At 42.5% G+C, this 26,669-nt stretch overlaps 1 protein-coding gene across 1 annotated transcript; it reads left to right on the forward strand.

Moving 5' to 3' along the window:
* The first annotated feature begins 12,258 nt into the window (after positions 1 to 12,258).
* Positions 12,259 to 26,137, forward strand: LOC112252620 (RING finger protein 141). The gene is made up of 6 exons (XM_024424037.2): positions 12,259 to 12,414; positions 19,091 to 19,265; positions 19,715 to 19,823; positions 20,035 to 20,213; positions 20,345 to 20,452; positions 25,552 to 26,137. The coding sequence occupies exons 2-6, from the start codon at positions 19,129 to 19,131 to the stop codon at positions 25,700 to 25,702; spliced, it is 684 nt and encodes a 227-aa protein (XP_024279805.1). The 5' UTR covers positions 12,259 to 12,414; positions 19,091 to 19,128; the 3' UTR covers positions 25,703 to 26,137.
* Positions 26,138 to 26,669: the final 532 nt, after the last annotated feature.

Here is a 26,669-nt window from a genome sequence, read left to right on the forward strand (position 1 = left end):
ACAGCAAATCCTGCGATAAACTCAATTACATTTTTGAATAGTTTGACAGCCCTAGTTGATATTAAAATGTGAAAATGCACATGTGAAAGTGTATAGCGGACATGAGGCGGTTATGGTTGCTCATGGTCATGTGATGAGGTATGATATCAAAGTTAGTGTTGGCCCTCTCGGTCGAATGGTCAAACCGTTGGCTTCTCCCATGGGGACCTGGGTTCTAATTCCGTCAGTTACAAAAACACACGTGAAATGTCATGTGGAAAATCCATTTGACACTCCAAACGTGTCCCATAACCATGTGTCTGACTCACATGTTTGTCTACATATGAAATGTCACACATACAATAGCAGTCAAAAGTTTGAAAACACCTACTCATTCCAGGGTTTTTCTTTATCTTTAATATTTTCTACATTGTAGAATAATAGTGAAGACATCAAAACTATGAAATAACACATATGGAATCATGTAGTAACCAAAAAAGTGTCAAAATATATATTATATGTGAGATTCTTCAAAGTAGCCACCCTTTGCCTTGATGACAGCTGTGACCGTTGGCATTCTCTTGGCATTCTCTCAAACAGCTTCATGAGGTAGTCACCTGGAATGCATTTCAATTAACAGGCGTGCCTTGTTTGAAGTTGTGGAATTTATTTCCTTCTTAATGCGTTTGAGCCAATCAGTTGTGTTGTGACAAGGGAGGGTTGGTATACAGAAGATAGCCCTATTTGGTAAAAGACCAAGTCCATATTATGGCAAGAACAGCTCAAATAAGCAAAGAGAAACAACAGTCCATCATTACTTTAAGACATGAAGGTCAGTCAATCTGCAAAATCTAAAGAACTTTGAAAGTTTCTTCAAGTGCAGTCACAAAAACCATCAAGAGCTATGATGGAACTGGCTCTCCTGAGGACCACCACAGGAAAGGAAGACCCAGAGTTGCCTCTGCTGCAGAGGATAAGTTCATTAGAGTTAACTGCACTTCAGAAATTGCAGCCAAAATAAATGCTTCACAGAGTTCAAGTAACAGACACATCTCAACATCAACTGTTCAGAGGAGACTGCGTGAATCAGGCTTTCGTGATAGAATTGCTGCAAAGAAACCACCACTAAAGGACAACAATAATAATAAGAGTCTTGCTTGGGCTAAGAAACATGAGCAATAGACATTAGAATGGTGGAAATCTGTCCTTTGGTCTGATGAGTCCAAATGTAAGATTTTTGGTTCCAACCGCTGTGTCTTTGTGAGACGCAGAATAGGTGAACGGATGATCTCCGCATGTGTGGTTCCCAACATGAAGCATGGAGGAGGAGGAGGAGGTGTAATGGTGTGGGTGTGCTTTGCTGGTGACAATGTCAGTGATTTATATAGAATTCAAAGAACACTTAACCAGCATGGCTACCACAGCATTCTGGAGCAATACACCATCAAACTGGTTTGCACTTAGTCCCACTGTCATTTGTTTTTCAACAGGACAATGACTCAACACACATCCAGGCTGTGTAAGGGCTATTTGACCAAGGAGAGTGATTGAGTGCTGCATCAGATGACCTGGCCTCCACAATTACCCGACCACAAATCATCTCAATTGGGTTGAGATGACTTGGACCACAAAGTGAAGGAAAAGCAGCTAACAAGTGCTCAGCATATGTGGGAACTCCTTCAACACTGTTGGAAAGGCATTCCAGGTGAAGCTGGTTAAGAGAATGCCATGAGTGTACAAAGATGTCATCAAGGCAAAGGGTGGCTACTTTGAAGTATCTCAAATATAAAATATATTTTGATTTGTTAACACTTTTTTTGGTTACTACATGATTCCATATGTGTTATTTCATAGTTTTGATGTCTTCTGTATTATTCTATTTAAAATATTTAAAAAATAAGCCTTGAATGAGTAGGTGTGGCCAAACATTTGACTGGCATTGTATGTCCGAAAACCAATGTTTCTTTTCACATGTGGTTTTTCACGTGGGTTCTTTGTAAGTGTAAGACAGGAAGACATGCGTGTATGTGTTTATATTAGTGAGTGCATTTATTTTCTTACATGTTTTTATTAAAGGTGTACAAGTTGCTATGTCTGTTCATTTCAACAAGTGTTCTTTTTGTATGTAAAATGTCTGATTCTGGCATTTAAAAAACTAGTGAGTGGATGCTATCTGAATTGTAACATGTTTGTTCTCAGAAAATCAAAGATGAGTTTTAGCGTATTTCTGAATGTGTCTTTGTGGATAACACATTAATGTATGACACCATGCAGATAAACTCACCATCCACCTGGTCCAGTGATCAATGCACGGCAATGAATCAACATGAGCAACTGACACAAACCCAACAACAGCTTGTTCCCTACTGCTCAGTACAATTACTTACCACTGACAAGAACAATACCACAACATTTCCCTTTCATGAGCATGCAATTAGTGACTGGCTGGTCAGAAGACCCAGATCCAAGGCTCAGTACATACTGTCAGCTTCCTACTATGTTTTGGGGGTGGCAGGTAGCCTAGTGGTTAGAGCGCTGGACTAGTTAGTAACCACAAGGTTGCAAGCTCAAATCCCTGAGCTGACAAAGGTAAAAATCTGTTGTTCTGCCACTGAACAAGGTGTCATTGAAAATAAGAATTTGTTCTTAACTGACTTTCCGAGTTAAATAAAAGTCAAACAAAATGTGGCCAATGGGAGAGCTGAATTCCGACTGCTGTGTTGACTCTTACTGTATTATTTTTCTCCGTCAATTATCTTTGTGTTATTAGTAGACTAATGGTCTAAGGTAATTAGTGGTCTATCCAATATCAGTATTCACTCCATAAATACTATTTTTGTTTTACTTTTATTTTCAACCTAAGTATTTACCCCAGTCTCATGAAAATGCTGATTATTGTCATTTCAATGTCCAAACACTCAAGCAACAATGTTAAGCACGCCCTCTGCTGATAGAATCGAGAAAGGAAACAGAATACTGAAGTCAGGGTCAGAGCTGAAGAGGGTTAGAGTAGCCGAGAAAGAGAGCCCGTGACACAACTTGCACGTTTGGATGTTAACAAGGTGACACTCCACCTTAACTCCTCCTCCAAATGTACTGGATTGGTTGAACAGTGCAGAGAAGCTCCTCCCCTGGCAGTTGTTTTTTATTCTCGTTAAAATCAGTACGTAGGGGATCTAGTTTCAGGTGTTTATTTTATGCCTGCTACGTTAGGTTAGGGTTCAAGTTAGGGCTGGATCTAAGGTTTGGGTTGGATTTGTGGTTGAAGTTAGTGTTAGGGCTGAACTAATCTCTCGTGGACAGACTGTGTAAACATAGTGCTTTCGGAAAGTATTCAGACCCCTTGAATTTTTCTTATGAAATTAAAAGCCTAAGTATTCAGATCCTTTGCTATGAGACTCAAAATTGAGCTCAGGTGCATCCTGTTTCCATTGATCATCCTTGAGCTGTATCTACAAGTTGTTTGGAGTTCACTTCTGGTAAATTAGATTGATTGGACATGATTCGGAAAGGCACACACCTGTCTATATAAGGTCCCACAGTTGATAGTGCATGTCAGAGCAAAAACCAAGCCATGAGGTGGAAGGAATTGTCCGTAGCGGTCCGAGACAGGATTATGTCGAGGCACAGATCTGGGGAAGGGTACCAAAACATTTCTGCAACACTGAAGTTCCCCAAGAACACAGAGGCTATCATTCTTAAATTGAACATGTTTGGAACCACCAAGACTCTTCCTAGAGCTGGCTACCCGGCCAAACTGAGCAATCTGGGGAGAAAGGCCTTGGTTAGGGAGGTGACCAAGAACCAGATGGTCACTCTGACAGAGCTCTAGAGTTCCTATGTGGAGATAGGAGAACCTTCCAGAAGGACAAGCATCTCTGCAACACTCCACCAATCAGGCCTTTATGGTAGAGTGGCCAGACGGAAGCACCTCCTCAGTAAAAAGCACATGACAGCCTGTTTGGAGTTGGCCAAAAGGCACCTAAAGTCTCTCAGACCATGAGAAAAAAGATTATATTGTCTGATGAAAGCAAGATTGAACTCTTTGGCTAAGCATCACGTCTGGAAGAAACCTGGCAACATCCCTACTGTGAAGCATGGGGGTGGCAGAATCATACTGTGGGGATGTTTTTAAGCAGCAGGGACTTGGAGACTAGTCAGGATCCAGGGAAAGATGAACAGAGAAAAGTATAGAGCGATCCTTGATAAAAAACACACTCCAGATCGAGCAGGACTGCAGACTGGGGCGAAGGTTCACCTTCCAACAGGACAACGACCCTAAGCACACAGCCAAGACAACACAGGAGTGGCTTCTGGACAAGTCTCTGAATGTCCATGAGTGGCCCAGACAGAGCCCGGACTTAAACCCGATTGAACATCTCTGGAGAGACCTGAAAATATATGTGCAGCAACGCTTCCCATCCAACCTGACAGAGCTTGAGAGGATCTCCAAATACAGGTGTGCCAAGCTTGTAGCGTCATACCCATGAAGACTCGAGGCTGTAATCGCTGCCAAATGTGCTTCAACAAAGTACTGAGTAAAGGGCCTGAATATTTACGTAAATGTGATATTTCAGTTGTTGTTATATATATATATAAATTAGGGGGAAAAATGAAAAAAGAATACCTGTATTTGCTTTGTCATTATGGGGTAATGTGTGTAGATTGATAAGGGAATTGTATTTTTTTTAGTCAAGGGGTCTGAATACTGTCCGAAGGCACTGTAAATGGTACCATAGATGTGTCATGATACCACCGGATGCGTGAGATAATGAGTAGCATTAGTTCTGGTGCTTTGGACAAATCAGGATTTCACAGGTTTTAGCATCTTTCAAATTTCAGAAGGGGAGAGGGGGGACCTTTGGCCCATAGACTTGCCCATAACTTGCAAAGAGAGAGGGTGGAGCTCTTTATTAAGGTTCCAATCCTCGTTCTCTCTCTTAACAGGTATGGACCCAGAACTTAATCAAGCATCTGACCAATTACGCAAGACTTTAGTTCTGGTTTAACCAAGATTAGGGTTGAACCGAGACGTGAACATGAAGCTAGGGTTAGTGTTGTGGTTGAGGCTAGGGTTAGGTTTGTGGTGAACATTAGGGTTAGGGTTGAACTGGGATGTTGACATGAAGCTAGGGTTAGGGCTAGGTTCTTAACCCATTCTTATAAACCCTAAACCTAACCTTGGTTTGGTGTACTTCTTTCCTACTTTTTTTTTATCCCACTCCTCTTTGGACTTGTAAGGTGCTGGAGCTTGGCTCCACCTGGCTCTCCCTTTCACCCAATGTGCCTGATTCCGGCTCCGGGTAACTCCGGCTCAATTTCATCACTGCTTTACAGGCATTCGGTTCTGTCATGAGCTTCTCCTCATGAACACGGGAGATGGCTCTAAGTATTCAGAGAAAGATGCCAGTTGTTATCACATCCAGGTTATGCCAACTGTATATATTCAAACTTCAAGTTGGTAAAAGCTTCATACTAACTTCAGCAAAACACATTTCACTTAAGAAACAAATGCAAACTTAACAAAAAGGTCTCAACTCAAAAGCCATGAATGAAACACACTTCGTGGGATACTCCAAAATGGCTTCTCATGAGCTCTCTGACTCTCAGGATTCTCCTGTAACCCCAGTCCCACATAACCACGGATTCCCCACCGCAGCACAGACATCCACACACATACCTCATCAACTGGCCTAACGCTTTGCCATTCTGAGAGGCCATTGTGCACTCAAATCTGGGAAATGTATCGCTGCTAAATGTATTTGAAGTTGAGCAATACCCTGAAAATGCAGTTATTTTAGACTACCTCCTTGTTGTTCCCTACCCTGTTTTTGTTCCTCGGTGAAGGGACACAAGACGTGCCATTGTCACAGCTTCTCCTACTTGTTCTGTTTTGTTAACCGCTTTAAGAAGTGTGGAAATTCCAGCACTCTGAGATGGGAGCTTTCTCTATGTGGTGCCACCTATTTGCTCCTCATAAAACAATATTTAGGTTGATTCAGTGCATTGGGTGCATCACCTCACTGAATGGGCCCTATTGATGCGGGGTGAAGGGTGTAGCGTGGGGCTATGCCGAGGTAGCGTGGGTCCCTGTGTTCTGGGGAGGCACTGTCACTTGTTAGTAGGAGTGGAAGAAAGGAGGCCCGCCAGCGTCCGATGCTTGGGTTAGCATTGAGTTGATTTATGTCAGTTCACATTCCATCAAATGTGGAGTGTTAATTGGAGTCGACAGTACAGAGGGCTAATCCAGAACTAAAGCCAAAATAATTAGGAGTTCACTGTGCTTCATCTAATAGCAGAACCAAAGTGCTGCAGCTGTGGGGGTGCCCTCTAGCGTGGCATATAGGGGGTGTGATGCAATGAAGCTGGCAGTGGAGGTGCAACAAGTGAGAGTGGAGAGAAGGGTGTCATATGCTGAGCCAGTGAGGGTGGTCCAGGCCCAGAGAGATACAGGATCAAGGTAGCTGAAGTTAAGGAGCTGAGTATGACAGGGTTGACATGGGAAGAGGTTGGAGATCAACCTCAATCAGCCGAGGGTGGAGTCATGTATTACTGGATCTTAGTTATGGTAGTAGTACTACAATGGAATGCTTGAAGCCTGTTGGCTAATGGGCAGGAGTTCAAGAAGTTCATTGTGGATATGCCAGCTAAGCCTGATGTGATTTGTATGCAGGATACATGGCTCAAACCGGATGGAAATGGCCAAGTGATGGAAAATCTGCTCGAAATGAAAGATCTGGTGTAGCTGAATGATGGCTGAGGTACCATGATTGATATAGTCACAGGGAGTCTGCCTTGGACCTCACTATGGTATCTAGTGCGATGGCAGGAATCTGTGAGTGGGAGGTAGGCAGGTGGGTGTTTGGAAGGGCAAAATGGGATCAGTTTTAGGAGCTGAGTGAGCAGGTGATGGCTTGGGTGGATATGAGAGGGGATATGGATAGTATGAATAACTGGGTGAGAACAGAGTTAGAGGGGGCAGCTACTGAGGCGATACCTAAGAGTTCAGGGAGGAGGAGGAAAGCAGTCCCATGGTGGACGGAGGAGTGTGGGGAAATGGTGAGGAGTAGGAACAGGGCATTTAGAGCACTGAAAAGGACACATAACTTCCAACATCTGATTCAGTGTAAGCAGGCCCAGGCCCTGGTGAGAAGAAATATCCGTCAGGCAAAGAGGTCATGTTGGAATCGGTTCTGTAACACCATTGGTAGGGTGACACCTGTGGGAGAAGTGTAGGGGATGATTAAGAGGATGAGTAAGGTTAGAAGGGAGTGGGATTATCCAGTGTTGATGAGTGGGAAGGATGTGGCAGTAACAGATGAGGAGAAGAGGAGAAGCACATACCTCAGAACATTTGTCAGAGGGGCAAAGGTGGAGAGAACGAGAGTGCTGTATAGGAGGGAAGATGTAAATGATGTGTTGAATGCACCATTTACCATGGCAGAGGTAAAAGAGGCAATAGGTAAAAGATAGGAAAGATGAGGTGTGCTCTGTTCTGTTAGCCCAACTTAGTGATGAGGCACTGGATAAGGTATTGTTGTTGTACAACAGAGTGTAGGAGGAGGATTGGAAACTACCAGGCAGTTGGAAGGAGTTAGTAGTGGTACCACTACCAATCCAGAAGCCAGGGAAGGACCCAACGATGCCAACAAGCTATCGGCCAATAGCTTTAACATCACATGTATGTAAGATTATGGAACATATGATTACGGAGAGGCTAACTTACTTCCTGGAGAGCAAGGGTCTAGTATCGACACATCAGAGTGGGTTCAGGAAGGGAGGGGAACTATGGACACAGTGCTCTGCTTGGAAGCAGAGGTCAGGAAGGCTCAGGTGAACAAGGAGACTGTTGTAGCTGTCTTTTTTGATGTGGAGAAGGCATATAATATGATGTGGAAGGAGGGGTTGTTAATCAAGCTTGATATTATGGTGGTAGGAGGGAGAATGCGCAACTGGATAAAGGACTTCCTGTTTGAAAGGTCAATCCAGGTGAGGGTGGGGAAGTCTCTATCTGGCAGCTACCTGGTGGATAACAGTACTCCACAGGGGAGAGTGATTAGTCCTCTGTTGTTTATAGACTATGGAATAGACTATGGCAGTATAGCGTATGGTTCGGCAGTCCGGACATCATATGGAATAGACTATGGCAGTATAGCGTATGGTTCGGCAGTCCGGACATCATATGGAATAGACTATGGCAGTATGGCGTATGGTTCGGCAGTCCGGACTTCATTGGAAAGGCTAGATGTCATACAGGGGCAAGGACTATGTAGTGGGGTGTTTTAGACCTCCCCAGTGGCTGCACTACAGGTGATGGGGGATATGCCATTGCAAATTATGAGACAGCAACGGGCAATTAATTATTGGGTCAACCTACAGGGACATGGGGTGTCTCATCATCCGAAGGGGATTTTACAGGCATGCTGGGGACATGAGCCAAGACAGAACACAAGCTTTGCGTGGGTGGGTACTACCCAGGTGAAGGAGATGGGACTGTATGGAAGGGAGTTTAGTCCAAAGGTAGCTATTCCTGTAAATCCATCATGGCTAATCCTGCCTCCAGTAGTTGATCTAGAAGAGTTGGAGAGACGACAGAAAGATAGGGAGGGTGTTGATCCATCTGATTTGTTTAAGAAATGTCTGGATACTGTGTATCAGGATTTTGTGGCCATTTACACGGATGGTTCAAAAGATCCAAGGGCAGGACGTACTGGGTCAGCATTTGTAGTGCAGCAATGTGGGTTGGAAGTTAGGAAACGCATCTGGCTGTATATATGGCGGAGCTGATGGCCATATTGTTGGCGTTGCAGTGGGTGGAGGAAGTCAAGCCGTAATGATTTGCTCTGGTTTCATGTGCAGTGTTAATGAGTCTCTGTGGGGCAGCAGGCAGCCTAGTGGTTAGAGCGTTGGACTAGTAACCGAAAGGTTGCAAGATCGAGCTGACGAGGTAAAAATCTGTTGTTCTGCCCCTGGACAAGACAGTTAACCCACTGTTCCCCAGTAGCCGCCATTGAAAAAATAAGAATTTGTTCTTAACTGACTTGCCTAGTTAAATAAAAGTCAAATGAAGTCTCCAGTCCGTCAGCTCACCGAGCAGACAAGATCTGCTTTATGGGGTGCTACAAACCCATGGCAGGATTAGAGAGATCAGTATACAGATAAGATTTACTTGGGTCCAAGCCCATGTTGGGGTAGAGGGGAACCAGGAAGTTGATGTACTGGGGATGTTGTAGTTTCAATTAGCAAGGCAGAGGCAAAAAGCCTGATATGGACAGAGATGGCAGGAGCAGTGGAATAGAGATGCTAAGGGCAGGCATTTATTTAAAGTACAGAGGAAAGTCGGGGGAGGGGGGCAGGAAGGGACAGAAGAGAGGAGACTATATTTACAAGATTAAGGGTGGGGCACAGCCAGTTGAATAAGACCTTAAATATGATAGGAAAGTGTGATTATTGCCAGGAAACGGACCGTGGAGCATGTACTGTATTGCAACAGTGTGGGCAGTATCAGAGGGAAAGAGAGAGGATGAGCTCTATGAGGGAGAAGGGGATACAGGAAATTAGTTTAACGAGTATATTGAGTAGAACGTCATTAGCTATAGTCTCAAATACTTTGTTATCTTTTTTAAAGGGCTCGGCTCCCGCTTAACGGGATCAAAATCGACAACATCAGGTGAAGTTGGAGCGCACCAAATTCAAATTACAAAATTGTAATATTGTTGAACATTCAAGTGTCTTACATCATTTAAAAGCTTCTTGTTAATCCAACCACTTTATCAGATTTCAAAAAGGCTTCACGGTGAAAGCATACCATGCGATTTTCTGAGGACAGCGCCCCACACCTAAATACCTTTTCAACCAGCACCGAATTCACAAAAATCACAAATAGCGATAAAATAAATCCCTTACCTTTGAAGATCTTCCTCTGTCTGCAATCCCAAGGGTCCCAGCTACACAATGAATGTTTGTTTTGTTCGATAAAGTCCTTCTTTATATCCAAAAAGTCAGTTTAGTTGGTGCCATTGATTTCAGTAATCCACTCCTTCAACATGCATACAAAAGAATACAAAAAGCTACCGGTAAACTTCGTCCAAACAAGTCAAACAATGTTTCTAATCAATCCTCAGGTACCCTAATATGTAAATAAATGTTAACATTTTAGATGGAAAGAACGGTGTTCAAAAGGAAAGGAGAATAACAAAGAGCGCTCCCTCATTCACCCGCACCAAAAGCGTACCATTCCTGATGAGAACACCTTGGATAAACTACAACTACTTGTTAGTTTTTCAAGAAACAAGCCTGAAACCCTGTCTAAAGACTGTTGACATCTAGTGGAAGCCATAGGAACTGCAATCTGAGAGCAATTTTTTTTGTATATCCCATAGGCTTGCATTGAAAAGGCACATAAAAAACTATACATACCTCAGCCAAAACATCAGCGCCACAAGTAACTTCCACAAAGCTGTGAACGATCTGAGATACCCGCTAATTATCAAAATCCAGAAAAGAGTTGTTAAATTCTACAATCACCTAAAAGGAAGCAATTCCCAAACCTACCATAACAAAGCCATCACCTACAGATAAATAAACTTGGAGAAGAGCCCCCTAAGCAAGCTGGTCCTGGGGCTCTGTTCACAAACACAAACAGACCTCACTGAGCCACAATGACAGCAACACAATTAGACCCAACCAAATCATGAGAAAACAAAGAGATTATTTCTTGACACATTGGAAAGAATTTACAAAAAGACTGAGCAAACTAGAATGGTTTTTGGCCCTAAACAGAGAGTACACAGTGGCAGCATACCTGACCACTGTGACTGACCAAAATTAAGGCAAAATTAAGGAAATATTTGTCTATGTACAGAATCAGTGAGCAAAGCCTTGCTATAGACCTGGCTCTCAAGAGAAGACAGACTATGTGCACACCGCCCACAAAATGAGGTGGAAACTGAGCTGCACTTCCTAACCTCCTGCCAAATGTATGACCATATTAGAAACACACATTTCCCTCAGATTACACAGACCCACAAAGAATTTGAAAACAAATCCAATTTTGATAAACTCCCATATCTATTGTGTGAAATACCACAGTGTGCCATCACAGCAGCAGGATGTGTGACCTGTTGCCACCAGTGCAACCAGTGAAGAACAAATACCACTGTAAATACAACCAATATATACGTTTATTTATTTTCCCTTATTTTCCCATGCCAATACAACTATTTGCACATCATTACAACACTGTATATAGACATATGACATTTGAAATGTCTTTATTATTTTTGGAACTTTTGAAAGTGTAATGATTACTGTACATTTGTTTGTTTATTTCACCAAGTATTTATGGATAAATCTATTTCACTTTGGGAATGTAAACATATGTTTATTGGCATGGGCCCTTAAATTGACATTTGAGTAGAGGATGATGGGTCAATGGTGACTATTAGGCCAATACAGAGTGATATAAATTGTGCTTCAGTATGGTCGGCTTAAGCATGCCATGGTTATCAACTGTACCACAGAAATATAACTTTGAACTAACATCCTCCCAGCCCAGTAGGGTAAAAGTAGTTGAATGGGGTGTTTTAAAAAAAATGAAATTGTGGTATATAGGTGTAGTTAGTTGATAGTGCAAATTATAATTGTTTTCCTATTTTAGTTTTGTATAGAAACCAGTAACGTGATTGAGCACACTACCGCAGAGCAAGTGGCGGCATGCACAAAACAAATGTGTGAACGCTATGATACCAAAGAAGGAGACGATGACGCGAGGAGTGTGCAACTGATATCTTCCCAGTGTAAATGCACAAATCTGATGTGGGTCATATGTAAAATTGAGTGTGGAAAGATTGGATGTGGAGAAAAAAAATGAATTGGGTTTTAGCTTAGCTGTGTAAACAAAGCAACAGTGACGTCACTAATCGTAATTTCGCGCGCGGCTTTTGACGCGCCCCCAACCTGTCACAAACTCAAGAAGCCAAACGGGGTCTAGACAACATAATGCGAGAATAGCCTACCTGAATTAGCTTTTACTTCCAAAACACAACATTGCTTAAAATGTTTACTTTTCCATGTTATCACCCCTTGATCATAATTTCCAGTTCTGTCTTTCCTTATTTAAGAACATTGATACATATTTGAATTGATCAATTCATTGAGTTAGCATTAGGCTTAGTTTGATAGCCAGCAGTGATTTGCGTTAAAATCGTTCTTGCTATCCGGAATCTTTGGGATGGCCCTACCCCATTGAAGTTTACATTTAAAATGTTTAGGTTAGGACATTGCGACGTTGTCGGGTCACTACTTTCTCTCGTCATCATTCTGCGACATCTCTACTAGCGCTATAAAAAACACAACATAAACTCCCAAACAAATTAAACGTTGCTGATTGCATGTGGATCGTAAAAAATCGATGTTGACACGTAGCCATACCAGGTAAGCTGAACCTATATCACCAAATGTAGATCGATGATCTTATGTGGGCTTGGACTTAGAAAAAAGTTCGTGTTTTCCTCTGTTGGCTAACGTTAGCATCCGAACCTAAGAAATACACTGACGTTCGTTAGCTAGTTAGTCATAAGTTTATGTAGCTATGTGCCAGATGCCGTAAAATGCCAAAGAGAAATTGCAACAACTATAGGCAAGCCTTTCATGTGACTAACTAACAGTTACAATTTTTCATGTCAAGGCAAGCTAACTTAGCTGGCTAGCTCGCTGAGTTGATTACATAACATTTCTGATACCACTAGTATCGTATTCGTAACAGCGTGTAACGTTGGTTAGCGTTCAAATTGTTGATGCGTTTCTTCTGGGAACTTCGACATTGGCGTAAGCTAACGTTTGATGGATAATCATATCAATGCCGTGATAGGGAACAGTCCTGACTAGCCACATAATTAACTTAAGTACCTTAAAGACCCTGGGTTTATACCCGCGGATATTGACTCTGCCGGGTGCTTTTGCGGCACAGTAGATAGTCCAACGACCTTATGTACGTTTTGAAGGGCAATTGGCTCTGGAAACAAATAAACAGACAAATACGCCATCTAAACGTGAATTGATTCTCAATTGGCGGTACGATTCTAGAAACATAAATCCCTTGCCTTTCATTTCACAAATGCAAAATACACACGTCACTGTACACTTTTGCAGCCGACAGTATTTTTCAATGACCACGTTTACATGCACACCAATATCCTGTTATTATTCTGGATACTCTTTTGTCATAACTTGTTGCCCCAGAAGACTAAATATAGTAGTGCTCACCATAATGTCTTACATCTATAGAATGAATGCATTGGTAATCTAGTTAACACCTGTAAAGATGTCTGTTTCGTTTTAGGGACGGGAAGAAAACGGAATACAGAAAGATTGGTCCTGTGCAAAATGTTAGTCATCAGTTTTAAGGAAATTAAAAGAGAACGACACATGTTTCTGATAAGACTTAAGTGTGTCTAGGGTGCATATTTATGTGGTTGAAATACTGTCTGGTTCCATAAGTGTAAAAGATAACACATTATACAGGCATTCACATTTTCTCAAGAGATGCTAAAGTAATAAATAACTTCTCCTGTGTCCATATTTAAATTACTATTCAATTTAACCCATATTATCTTAAATTAGGAATATTCTGTTTATTCATGAATACTGGGATACTAATGAGCGGGATATCAAAGGTGCATGTAAATAGATTATCCCGAATAAGACCTTAAGTGGGATATGAGCTACTAGCTGGAATACTGTGCACAATGTAAACGTTGTCAGTGACAACACGTTTGTGGTGTACACAGGTGTTCGGAGATGCATATATAGCTAATTAGCACAGATAGTCCACTCTCCACTCACAGAAATGTTTGCATTTACAACATCTCGCTTTGCTTAAGAAAATATAATTTTCCTTTACGGCAGCAAGTTCAGGATGACTGAATTAAGTGACATTTAACTTTTGGTTGTATCAATGTAAATAGTTGGTTAGAAAATACATTCCACATGAGAGGAGCACTGAGAAGGAGCACCAGTATTGGCAAGCATGGAGAGGCCTGAGATGGCCAGACTTGTAAATTGGGCTAAAGAAAAGAGAGCTGGATTTTGGAGAAATGTCATCAGTGCATGCTCCTCAAGCAATACAGTCCGGTTCGGCTCCAGGATGACATGCCGGAGGGGGCTTTTTAAATCCATCGGGGGCGGGCACAACTTGAATTGCTTTAGAACCTAAATAAATCCACATGAGGACTGGTGGCCCAAGAGCACTTATTAAAACAGCACATGCCGTAACATCGATTCAGTACCATGGACAGAAGGCTACTGCGCGATGACCTCACACTCAACAAAACAAAGGAGATGATCGTGGACTTTAGGAAACGGCAGAGGGAGCACCCCCATCCATATCGACGGGACAGTAGTGGAGAAGGTGGAAAGTTAAGGTCCTCGGCGTACACATCGGCAACTGCTCCTCCCACAACCGTAAGGCTCTCCAGAGGGTAGTGAGGTCTGCACAACGCATCACCGGGGGCAAACTACCTGCCCTCTAGGACAACTACACCACTCGATGTCACAGGAAGGCCAAAAAGATAATCAAGGACAACAACCCCCCGAGGCACTGCCTGTTCATCCCGCTATCATCCAGAAGGCGAGGTCAGTACAGGTACATCAAAGCTGGGACCGAGAGACTGAAAAACCAGCTTCTATCTCAAGGCCATCAGACTGTTAAACAGCTACCACTAACATTGAGTGGCTGCTGCCTACATACTGACTCAAATCTCTAGCCACTTTAATAATAAAACATTGGATGTAATAAATGTATCACTAGTCATGTTAAACAATGCCACTTTATATAATGTTTACATACCCTACATTACTCATCTCATATGTGTATATACTGTACTCTATACCATCTACTGCATCTTGCCTATGCCGTTCGGCCATCGCTCATCCATATATTTATATGTACATATTCTTATTCATTCCTTTACACTTGTGTGTAAAAGGTAGTTGTTGTGAAATTGTTAGATTACTTGTTAGATATTACTGCATGGTCGGAACTAGAAGCACAAGCATTTCGCTACACTCGCATAACATCTGCTAACCATGTGTATGTGACCAATAACATTTGATTTGATTTGAAAGGGTGCACTACCAATTTCAGCCCCACTGAAGTGGACAGCCAGGACAATCTGAGAACTGCGCCAGGGCTCACCTCGGAGCACAACCAGTAGGCTACATTGTCCATATACCCCCAAAAAACGCAAAGCTGTATATCGATCAATAGCAATTAGACCCTCAAAAGCAAGCTATGAGATTTAAGAATCACCGATAAATATAACATTAATTGAGGTAAAAAAGGACTGAAGTAACACTACATTATTTTTTAAAAATCTGCCAAAGAACTAGGCTTACATGAGGGAACTAATTTAAGGAATAATTCTGGCACAGTGGCCAGGGCCATAAAGGTTGTAACTTACCATTTAGAAGAGTTGCAGCCTCCTCGATGATGTGTTGACCCTCAACGTTTCTTATTCCATTCTCCTTCCTTTACTTGTCAGGCCAATGCCAGCTGAACAAGCTGGGCTTTTCATTGATGTGTTTACTCAATATGTTCTTTAGGGTGGAGAAGGAATCTTTGCACATTGCTGTCGATGCCCCAAATGTTAATCCATGGTTCAGTGTCAACTGCACAGTTATTCAAAGTCCCGCAGTGTCTTTGAATAACACCGAGTGTGGTCCATTTGTTTGCTGGCTGTGTCTGCGATTTTTACTTTGCAAGAATGTGCGCGCCACAATAAACTCTTGTCATTTACTGGTGCTCTCATGCCTAGCAAGCTTTTCAAATTCAGCATCACGTCAAAGTTTTTCAACGCACCCATAGGCACTGCGGACAAGTTTGATACCCGGGTGCAGATCAGCATCTTCAGACTGCAGTAACTTGTTAGGTGGGTCGAGAAGCGCCAGGATTTTGAGTTTTATAAATGTAAAGCTTGGATCTGCCAGTGCTTTCAATAAGCCTGTGACCTCAAGTGTCACATCTGTGCCAATTTGCCTTTAGTAGATTCAATGTCACCGAGTTTCATAGTGACGGACACAGTGGCGAGGTGGCCAGTTCCCCTCTGATCAATACGTTTGTTTTGTTTTTTTTCTCAGTTTTTCCCCCAGTGTACTGTGTAGCCACTGTGGCTTTCCTGAATAAATTGCTCAGGCAGCTACACACATTGAAACTTCCCATATCGCCTCAGACGGCATAGCGTGCGCCACAGCCAAATGCAGACCTTGAAACAGGTGTTACAAATGACTGCTTTCTCCCACTGAAAATGCGACTCGGGGAAAGTGTCAAGACAAACCTGTGCTGGCTCCTCATCACTGAGGTCGTCAGGCGCTAGTGACTGGGGTAACGGCGGTGCAGGTGCTTGTTGTAATGTTGCCCTCTTGCTGCTGGCGCTAGGCCCTGGCTCTTCTCGATCTTGGTGGGAGATGGGTGGGTGTTACATTTTGCTGATAGGCTTGTCAACCTCAGTGGCCGGGCTAGCAAGTTGCTTGGTGAGCTCGGCATCTCTCTACATGATGGTCCTCAATTTTTTTTTGCTCTTGGCAGTGCCCAGTCATTTTCGGATATCCATGCTGATCAAAGCTTGCCCAACTAGCTACAATTATTCATTGCGCCACGACCAAAACTTAGTGAAGCTAGCTGTAGCTGTCTGCAAAAGTGAACTTTTTTTTTTTTTTTTTTTTTGTGAGTAAAAAAATCCCGCCCTGGGATCCAAATTTCATCTGGGGGGTGCTTTTCTACGGCTTTTCTTTGCCGTAGAGCCGGCCCTGAATATAACGGATGAAGGCATGGTAAGAGCGTGTTGAATGGATAGACGTGGTTATGGACAGTGAGGGAGAAGAGCTGAGTGCAGAGGGAATATGTGTGCAGAGGAAGAATGGCGCCAAGTACAAACCGCACTCTGCTGTAAGCGCAAAAAAATGTACCTGACGAGAGTGAGGATGAATTATCTGCGGTTGCCTCTCCTTGTTCATGCAAAGGATGAATCTGGCCCAGTGGGAGTGACAATGTTTTTGGAGAATGTGGCTCCCTGCCTTTTGGTGGACCCATAGATGGTATCAGACTGGGTAGAAAAGAAGTTGGGTACTGTTAAATCGGTGAAGGTAGCTCGACATGGTCTTGTGGTGGTTTTTCTGTGTCTTCTGCCCAGAGGGAGCGGTGTTTTGTGTCAGCAGCCTTTGCGACAAGATCTGTGACTTTGTTTTTGAAAGGAGTGATTACTGGGTTGGCGGCGTATTGAGGTGGAACAACTGCAATTGAACCGTCCCTGTCTTTTATGCCCGCCGTTTGTTGCGACGCAGACCTGGTGGCGAGCGTGGTGAAACTGAAAAGATACCATCTGTCCTTTTTCTGAGTTTTGAAGCAGTCGTTAACTGATTTTTTGTTGCCAAACCCACTAAGGTGTTTCAGATTCCAAGTTTATGGTCATGTTGCAGCGGTGTGTAGGAGGGAGATTCAGAGATGTGAAAAGTGTACAGGAGGGCATGAGGAAAAAGGAATGTGTAGTATTGGTGGGAAAAATGGTCAATTGTGGGGGTGCCCATGTTGCTGGGGATTAGAAGTGCCCAATGTGAGAGAGGTTAAGCTTGCCAAGGTCAGAGGAGATCAGAAGGCGTTGTATGCTGAGGATCTGTCAAGGTGTGTAGTAGACCTAGGCCAACGCAGCCAATCCGTCTATTTTCCGTAAACAAGCGCTGTAACCCTAGATAGGTGTGTATCAATTCAACCTTTTTATTTATTATTTCTCACTGATATGAAAGAAGGTCCTTATGCTTCCAAAACTGTAACGCAAGCGCTGTTAATGTTCAGACTGAACGTCGGTCCAATTACTCTTATGTGTAATGTAATGGAACTGAGAGTAACGATGAAGGGCTAAATCCTAGCTAGCCAGGTATATTTGGCTATTTTGTGAAACACTACCTGCCTCAATTTATTTGGGTCCAACCCACTACAAATGTTCACAAATGGGCCTCCCGAGTGGCGCTGCGTCGCAGTATTGCGACGTCACTACAGCCTGGTGTTCGATCCGAGGCTGTGTCATTACCAGCTGTGACCGGGAGTCCCATAGGGCGGCGCGCAATTGGCCCAGAGTCGTCCGGGTTAAGGGATGGTTTGGCCAGGGGGGCTTTACTTGGCTCATCACGCTCTAGTGGCTCCTTGTGGTGTTTTGGGCGCCTGCAGGCTGACTTCGATCGTGTTTCCTCCGACACATTGGTGCAGCTGGCTTTCAGGTTAAAGGAGCGGGTGTTAAGAAGCGTTTTGGTGGGTCATGTTTCGGAGGACGCGTGAATTGACCTTCACCTCTCCCGAGCCTGTGGGGAGTTGCCGAGATGAGGCAAGATTGTAATCACGAAAGGGAGGGGGGATTATTTTTATCTAAATAATACCCTTTGGCTGGTAGAAGTTTGAAAACACTCAGATAGTAGGCTACAAAGCTGGGATAACAGTCCTTCACTGAGTTCTCTCAAGCAGCGCTTCCCAAACTAGGGGATGTGACCCCATGTGGGGTTGCTTGATTTAAAAATGGAGTTGTGAGAGAAACTAGGTGTGGTTGTAATAAACAGTGGTTTTCAGCCTAAAAAGGTGGTGCTATCTTTTGAACAGTTTAAGGTACAAAAGATTGACCCCGTCACAGAAAGATAAGACTTTCTGTTTCCCTCTACACTGCCCACAAGCCTCATTAGAACAGACTGGACAAGACCAGGCACTAAATCAGACTGGGGGAATAACTTAATCAATGGTGATCTTTTATACACAGAAGATCATACACAATTATTACCTGATGAATTTAACCATTTCTGTCACATCAAACCATACTTTCTTCAGATTGACAGTACTTTTGCTAATATTTCAGACTTATTTGTAATAGACTGTCACAGCCCCAATAATTTTTTTTTAAATTAAAAAGTAAACATTGCCGGTTGATTACATCTCTTTTTTTTTTTACAGGGTGGGGTCATGAACTTTTTTAAATATCAAAATGGGGTCGTGGGCCAAAAAAGTTTGGGAATCCTTGCTCTAAAGACCGTAGGTAAATTACTTGGTGACTTTGCTTTTGTTTCCCTCGGTCAGGCCACCCTGCATAGTGCTGTTCTTTGAGCGCGGTTGGGATGGGCCAGCAGATCTCAGGCCAGGCGGTGATGACCCGTCTACCTGAGAAGCTGGTGAAGCATGCTGGGCTGGTACGCGACAGCGGCTATCTCAACTACGAGGAGTTCCTGGCCAGGGTGGCAGAGCTCAATGACGTGTAAGGCCGGCCATGTCGTGACTGTCAATGTAGTCCTTGTTTGCTCTGTGCTTTGTACTTAGTCATTAAACAAATAGATGATGATGATGATAATAATATCCAACTCTACAAAGAGAATAACAATATTTCCCAGTTCATTTACAGATGGGGAACTAATTCCCCCAAGTAACATCCAGCTCCTCCGCTGGCACTTCTTGAACATTATCCACTTATAACGCTACTTATTAACTGACATAATTCAGGTTATGAACCTTAATCAAGAGCTTAGAGCACTCTCTCCCTGTTAGGATTTAACCTAGTCCTTCCCCAATCAGTAGGCCTTGCTGGTGTGAATGTGGCTTTCACAGGCAGTGAGTGATATAAACTGAGGAGGGTTAGGGGACAGTGTTAAGTTGTCATTGGATCATTTGTTGAGTAACAATGTTTCTCCATGACTGTCAACTGGACAGGACGGCTAAGCTAGCAGCTGGACAGCAAAAACACCTGATCTTTGAAGTCCAGACTGGCTCGGACACCTCTGCTCTGTGGAAAGTGGCTGTGAGGATAGTTTGTACCAAGGTGAGAAAGGGACAAACTAAAGTTGGTCTCTTGATGGTGACATGTCATTGTGAATCAGTCTCCACTCTTGCTATTTATTTCTTTTTTTAGGGGAAATGTGTGTTTTTCAACCAGTAATGTGTGTGTTACTGTGTGTGTCAGCACATTTGTGTTCATGGCATGTGTTTTTGAGACTGAAACATGTTTGTGTTGTTGCGCTGTGCTCTGGCAGATCAACAAAGAGAATGGGATGGTGGAGGCGTCTCGCATCATGAACCTGTATCAGTTCATCCAGCTGTACCATGACATCACCAGTCAGGCAGTGGAGGTGCTGTCAGCAGAGGGCGCCAGCCTCCTGTCTCGAACCCTCTCGTCAGGGGACTCCTGCCAGGCCAGCATGTGGATGGGCAGGTTAGTAGTTCAGTGTGCGTCTGTGGGAAGTCTTGCATTGCCATCCTTCCAAGTCTTGTTCCTTAATGTGAGGAAGTCTGGAACTGGAGGCAAGTCTGTGACTGGCTGCCATTGTGTGTATTCCCCTACAGGGTGAAGCAGTTAACTGATGAGGAGGAGTGCTGCATCTGCATGGATGGTAAATCTGACCTCATTCTGCCCTGTGCTCACAGCTTCTGTCAAAAGTGCATTGACAAGTGGTAAGAGACACCGACACTTTCCACAGTGGTCCCACTGATAAATCTGTTGTCACGAGGTCTGTTGTCATTGAGCATGTTCGATTATAACGCCTATGTTTCTCTGCAATTTGATCAGATAGTTAGGACATGTAAACACCTTAATCGGAGTGCCAGCTGTGTCTGCGCATGTGCTTGCAGGAGCCTTATGTGCGCGTGAAGTGAGCTTGTAAAACCTAATTGTGAATATTATAAATAGTTTTCATATACAAACATTCTGTCTGAACTTGGGTACCATGGCAGTCAGATTTGATGTTACATCCTATGCATAAGATTTTGAGTTTAAGGAGCAAAACAAAAGGGTAATTGTTTCTATTGTACATTTCTTATAAACCTCTTCCTCTTGATACTTTGTGGATAAGATATCTTCCAGGATAAGTGTTTTAGCTGGGATCGTGTGCAGTCTAATATTCAACACGCTTCTCTGAATCCTGATCACCAACATCCATTGTAATTTTTACACAGGGCCTATGTGACTCCTCGTCAGCTGTTTCATATGAACATTTTGAATGACGCTTCCTGTGTATTGTTCCCTCTTAATGAACCTGGTAGCTTTTATACTTTATTTTTGCTGGTCTGAACAGTGGAACGGAACGAGAAATTCTGCTTCTGCACAGAATGAAACGATTGGAAAGTAATTTCTGTTCCAACCCCTTTTTTGAACCAATGCCTTCTTGCCGCTGAAACACTTTGATGTGTCGCTTTAGTTTCTTTCATTTTTTTCATGTATGTTTATTTAATTTGATCCCTTAGGTCCTCGGATTGGGATAGGGGAGGGGGTTGTCATTTAATTTTGGTATTATTTCGCAATAAAAAAAAACTTTATCACAAAAAAAGCTTCCATTATACTAAAACTGTATCTAAATCCAAACTGGTTTTCCAGTAAGCTATTAAGAAGCGCATCAAATATTTAAAATGGATCTCTTTGCTCTTAACCCTCCTTCTTAAATGAAGTGGTACAGAGTTGGCTACAATTCCATCCTCCAGAAGAGATGGCATATATATATGGATAAACCAATTTTCTTGGAGAGAATGTATCATGACATTTGTAAACAACGATGGTAAAATTGTCACGCAAGCAATTAATCAAGGTGAATGGAGATGAATACACAATGAGGGGCTATGCGTTCTTTGGAAAAATAATGAACGACGTGGAAGGTGTATTCCACGACGTGCTAGGGGAGTTGAACTGACCTTCCATGGAGTTGCATTATTTGCCAGAGAAAACATAGAGCACCAAGTTGGTTATCCCAATGGCTAGAATTTAAAACATTTATCGCTAGAAATGTGTTAATTTGCCGGTAGAAATGTGTTCAACATCCACTGAAGTAGCTAGCAAGTTTACCAGATGGTGACCGTAGTTGCCTTGGTAACCGAACAGATGTACTAGTTTAGCTAATCAAACCATTAGTCCTACCTTGCTATTATAAAATCTAATTCAACAATGCCAATGTTTTTAATTCCTGCTTTTTCTTTCAAAAGCAGCTCAAACCTAGAACATGTAAGAATGAACTATAGCCATTGAAATATTTTTTTAAATCATATTTTATTTTCCTGTTTTTTTTCTTTTTACAAAAACAAACTTTTATACATCCGAATGATAACTTGTCGTCATTGTTTGTATGTGACTATATCTCATCTGCCCAGACCCGCCTGCTCACACTCCCATCCCTAGTGCCTGCATTATTGTTTGCCACTTGGTCTTAAAAAAAATTCAGTAGCCCATGCTATTTAAATAGTTAATCATTAGATTGTGTTAATTATGGCAGATTGGCCTCTCGGGTGGCGCAGTGGTTAAGGGCGCTGTACTGCAGCGCCAGCTGTGCCATCAGAGACCCTGGGTTTGCGCCCAGGCTCTGTCGTAACTGGCCGCGACCGGGAGGTCCGTTGGGCGACGCACAATTGGCCTAGCGTCGTTAGGGAGGGCTTAGTCGGTAGGGATGTCCTTGTCTCATCGCACACCAGCGACTCCTGTGGCGGGCCGGGCGCAGTGCGCGCTAGCCAAGGTTGCCAGGTGCACGGTGTTTCCTCCGACACATTGGTGTGGCTGGCTTCCGGGTTGGATGTGCGCTGTGTTAAGAAGCAGTGTGGCTAGGTTGGGTTGTGTATCGGAGGACGCATGACTTTCAACCTTCGTCTCTCCCGAGCCCGTACGGGAGTTGTAGCGATGAGACAAGATAGTAGCTACTACAACAATTGGGGAGAAAAAGGGGTAAAAATTAAAAAATGATGGCAGATTAATTGACTTCCTAGTTTTTAGTATTTGTTTTTTTCAAAATGAATGATGAGAAAAGAATTGTCCAGCCCATTGGGTATCACACTACATCTTGAAATATGCAGACAGGTGGATTAAAAGTACGTTTTTATATTTTAATACTTCTGACAACTTTCTGGCTCCGCCCACAACTTCTAAACTTTATACTATTCCCAGAAAGCATAGATCGAGTCATAATAATACTTGTACACTTGAGACATGACTCTGACGTTGTGCTGTAGAATTTGTGAATTTGGTCTCTTGTTGAATCAATTCTAAACATTTGTTTTTACTGGATTAAGTTAAATGTAATTTAGTTCGTTTTCGGTGGGGTAATTGGTATTACCAAAAATATATACACACAACTTTGGCAGCTATGCCATTCTAAAGAGGTTTATTATACCTGTAAGATTTATGGGAAGATTATTCCATTTAATTAAATCTGCTTTCATATTAATGACTAATGGAATAAAGTTATCTTTTACAGTGGGGCAAAAAAGTATTTAGTCAGCCACCAATTGTGCAAGTTCTCCCACTTAAAAAGATGAGAGGCCTGTAATTTTCATCATAGGTACACTTCAACTATGACAGACAAAATGAGAGAGAAAAAAATCCAGAAAATCACATTGCCCGGGCAGTGTGTTTGGGATCATTGTCATGCTGAAAGACACAGCCACGTTTATTCTTCAATGCCCTTGCTGATGGAAGGTTCACTCAATCTCACCATTTCTCATTTTGTCTGTCATAGTTGAAGTGTACCTATGATGGAAATTACAGAACCTCTCATCTTTTTAAGTGGGAGAACTTGCACAATTGCTGGCTGACTAAATACTTTTTTGCCCCACTGTATATATTTGTCACTTATTAAGCATCCTAAATCCTTTTTTTTTTTTGTGGTCCTCTTAAACTCAATTCACAGCAATCCTTTTTCTTTGTCCTATTGCCATTTATTTCATATTTTTACACGTTAATGTTATAACCTGAGATTTGAGTCTTCTGAAAATATTTTAAGCACAGGTGGAATTGAGTTTTCAATATTGGTCAGGTATATCAGGAGATCATCGGCAAATAAGTTTAGTTTAAATGACTGATACCTGTTACATTTGAGTCCTGTCTAGTTCTTTCTGCAAGCTGTTCAATTGCCAGTGCAAACAGGAGGGGAGAGGGGACATTCCTGTCTTGTGCCCCTTTCTAAAGCAATTTAATCAGATAATGTATCATTTTGCTTTAGGATATTTATACAACAATTTTATTAAATGTATTGTTTCAGCTGGAAATTTTGAATAGGAATGGTCATTCAAGACAATCAACAGCCATTATTATAGCCATTGAATTCTACTGTGCAAATATACTGTGTTTATAGGGAAATAATGCACGCTCTAAAATGCCCTTCAAGCCAATCAGAAACAAGTATTCAACAATGCCATGGCATAAAAAAATTATAAACTTGGTGGTTCGGGCCCTGAATGCTGATTTGGCAGACAGCCGTGGTATATCAGATCTTATACCATGGGTATGACAACATATATTTTTACTGCTCTAAGTTGGTAACCAGTTTATAATGGCATTATGGCACCTCGGGGGTTTAGGGTATATGGCCAATAAACCACCGCTAAGGGCTGTATACAGGCACTCCACGTTGCGTCTTGCATAAGAACAGCCCTAGCCGTGGTATATTGGCCATATACCACACCCCCTCGAGCCTTATTGCTTAAATAACCAACTTATCACAGGTCTGCCACAAATGGAAGAAGCAATTACTTGAAAGAGAAAGGAATGAATTAGTTAGTTTGTCTGCCACCAATTAAAAAATACAGTATCAATGGAATAAAATGACAAATATAAATTGTAAAATGTATCATTTTCACTTACGGTCAAGAGGTTTGACAACTATGCTTCATAAAATTCAAGATAGTTGAGAACAAATTTTCAAAGTCCCAATACCATGACATTGGTTTTATGAACTGATATACAAAACTTAGATTTTAAGCTGTTATATCAAATTCTCACTACAAAAGAATGCTCAGTATATGGGGCATTGAACAGTCAGACCGGTGCAGGCTGCCACAAGGAAACCGACTCAATAGAGCATCTCTTTTGGTTCTCTCTATATGTGGCTTGATTTTGGAGCATTTTCGGTAGAAATGTTGCAGATGGGGAGGTTCAAGTCCCTAGTGAGACACCATGGTAGATTGGCAGTATGTATGGCCAGAGGAAATGGTACAATAATGATTTACCGGGAGAGATGGGTTGATCTGTGGCTGTTTGAAGGTTGGAATAGATACATACACACTTGCACATTTTATAAAGGTTTGAGATCCTTCAATCAGGGGTGAGTGTGCGGCTGTGATTGTATGTTTTGTGTTTAGTTATGTATGTTTTTTTGGTTTCACGCTGTGGGCGGTGTGTGCGCTGGTCTGGTGGTTATGGGTACGCTCACTTCCATGCCCACCTGGGCAATCGGGTGGGGCTTGGTTCTTCCCACCCTTGGAAAATCTCTTTGGGCCAGGGGCAATCGGGTGGGGGTTAAGCGCATCCACTGCCCAGAGGACCCACTGATAGGAGTGGCCCTTTGTATTGTCTTTGTATTATAATGTTTTAATAAAATGCTAGACTTGATAGCACACTTATTTTGATTGGTTATTTTCGGGATTCACTAAAGTCCCTTCAGGTAGCCTAATTTAGGCCTGATGTCCATTTTAAACAGAATTATTAGGGAAATTGTTCTTGCAAAGAATAGAGGTTTTAATCAAACTACATTAATCAGTGTCCATGTAAATGTACCCAATTATTTGGTTTGTTTTCATAGGAGTGGGCAGAGCAGGAATTGTCCGATATGCCGCTTGCAAGTGACCGCTGCCAATGAGTCGTGGGTGATGCCTGATGCCCCTACAGAGGACGACGTAGCTGGCTATATCCTCAACCTGGCTGACGAGGCAGGCCATCCGCACATACCTTAAGCTACTCAACACTAAGACACTTTGATTAACCACTGACAACCAAACTGACATCAAGAATAGTTCGGGGAAGGGTTTGGAGTTTTTCGCCAGGTTTTGGGGGTATGTAGAGAAGATGGGTTGCTTTATAGGAATTTGCCGGTTGTGATTATTTCTTTTTGTTCTTTTCCATATTTCAAGATTACTTTTACATGATTGCTCTTAAACTTGTGTGTGTGTATATACAGTGCCTTCGAAAGGTATTCAGCCCCCTTGACTTTTCCCACATTTTTGTTACGTTACAGCCTTATTCTAAAATTGATTATATGTGTGTGTGTATATATATATATATATTTTTTTTTAAAGTCCTCACCGAAATGCACACAAAGCTCTAATGAAAACAGGTTTATAAATTTGAGGTGCCTGTAATTTAAAAAAAAAACTGAAATATCACATTTACAGAAGTATAAGACTCGAAATTGAGCTCAGGTGCATCTTGTTTCCATTGATCATCCTTAATGTTTCTACAACTTGCTTGGAGTCCAACCTGTGATAAATTCAATTGATTGGACATGATTTGGAAAGGCACACATCTGTCTATATCCATGTCAGAGCAAAAACCAAGCCATGAGGTTGAAGGAATTGCCTGTAGAGCTCCGAGACAGGATTGTGTCGAGGCACAGATCTGGGGAAGGGTACCAAGACATTTATGCAGTATTGAAGGTCCCTAACGACACATTGGCCCCCATCCTTCTTAAATGGAAGAAGCTTTGAACCACAAACTCCTAGAGCTGGCCAAACTGAGCAATCGGGGGAGAATGGCCTTGGTCAGGGAGGTGACCAAGAACTCGATGGTCACTGACACTGCTCTAGAGTTCCTCTGTGGAGATGGGAGAACCTTCCAGAAGGACAAACATCTCTTCAGCACTCCACCAATCAGGCCTTTATGGTACAGTGGCCAGACGAAGCCACTACTCAGAAGGCACATGAC

The sequence above is a fragment of the Oncorhynchus tshawytscha genome, linkage group LG06 (genome assembly GCF_018296145.1).
Source record: "Oncorhynchus tshawytscha isolate Ot180627B linkage group LG06, Otsh_v2.0, whole genome shotgun sequence".
NCBI classification, from domain to species: Eukaryota; Metazoa; Chordata; class Actinopteri; order Salmoniformes; family Salmonidae; genus Oncorhynchus; species Oncorhynchus tshawytscha.

What these genes read in the sequence shown, in the direction of transcription:
- LOC112252620 (XM_024424037.2), top strand. Translation starts at nt 19,129, where the DNA reads ATGGGCCAGCAGATCTCAGGCCAGGCGGTGATGACCCGTCTACCTGAG. An exon ending in GCCAGCATGTGGATGGGCAG is followed by an intron (nt 20,214 to 20,344) that starts GTTAGTAGTTCA and finishes ATTCCCCTACAG; the next exon opens with GGTGAAGCAGTTAACTGATG. An exon ending in CAAAAGTGCATTGACAAGTG is followed by an intron (nt 20,453 to 25,551) that starts GTAAGAGACACC and finishes TTGTTTTCATAG; the next exon opens with GAGTGGGCAGAGCAGGAATT.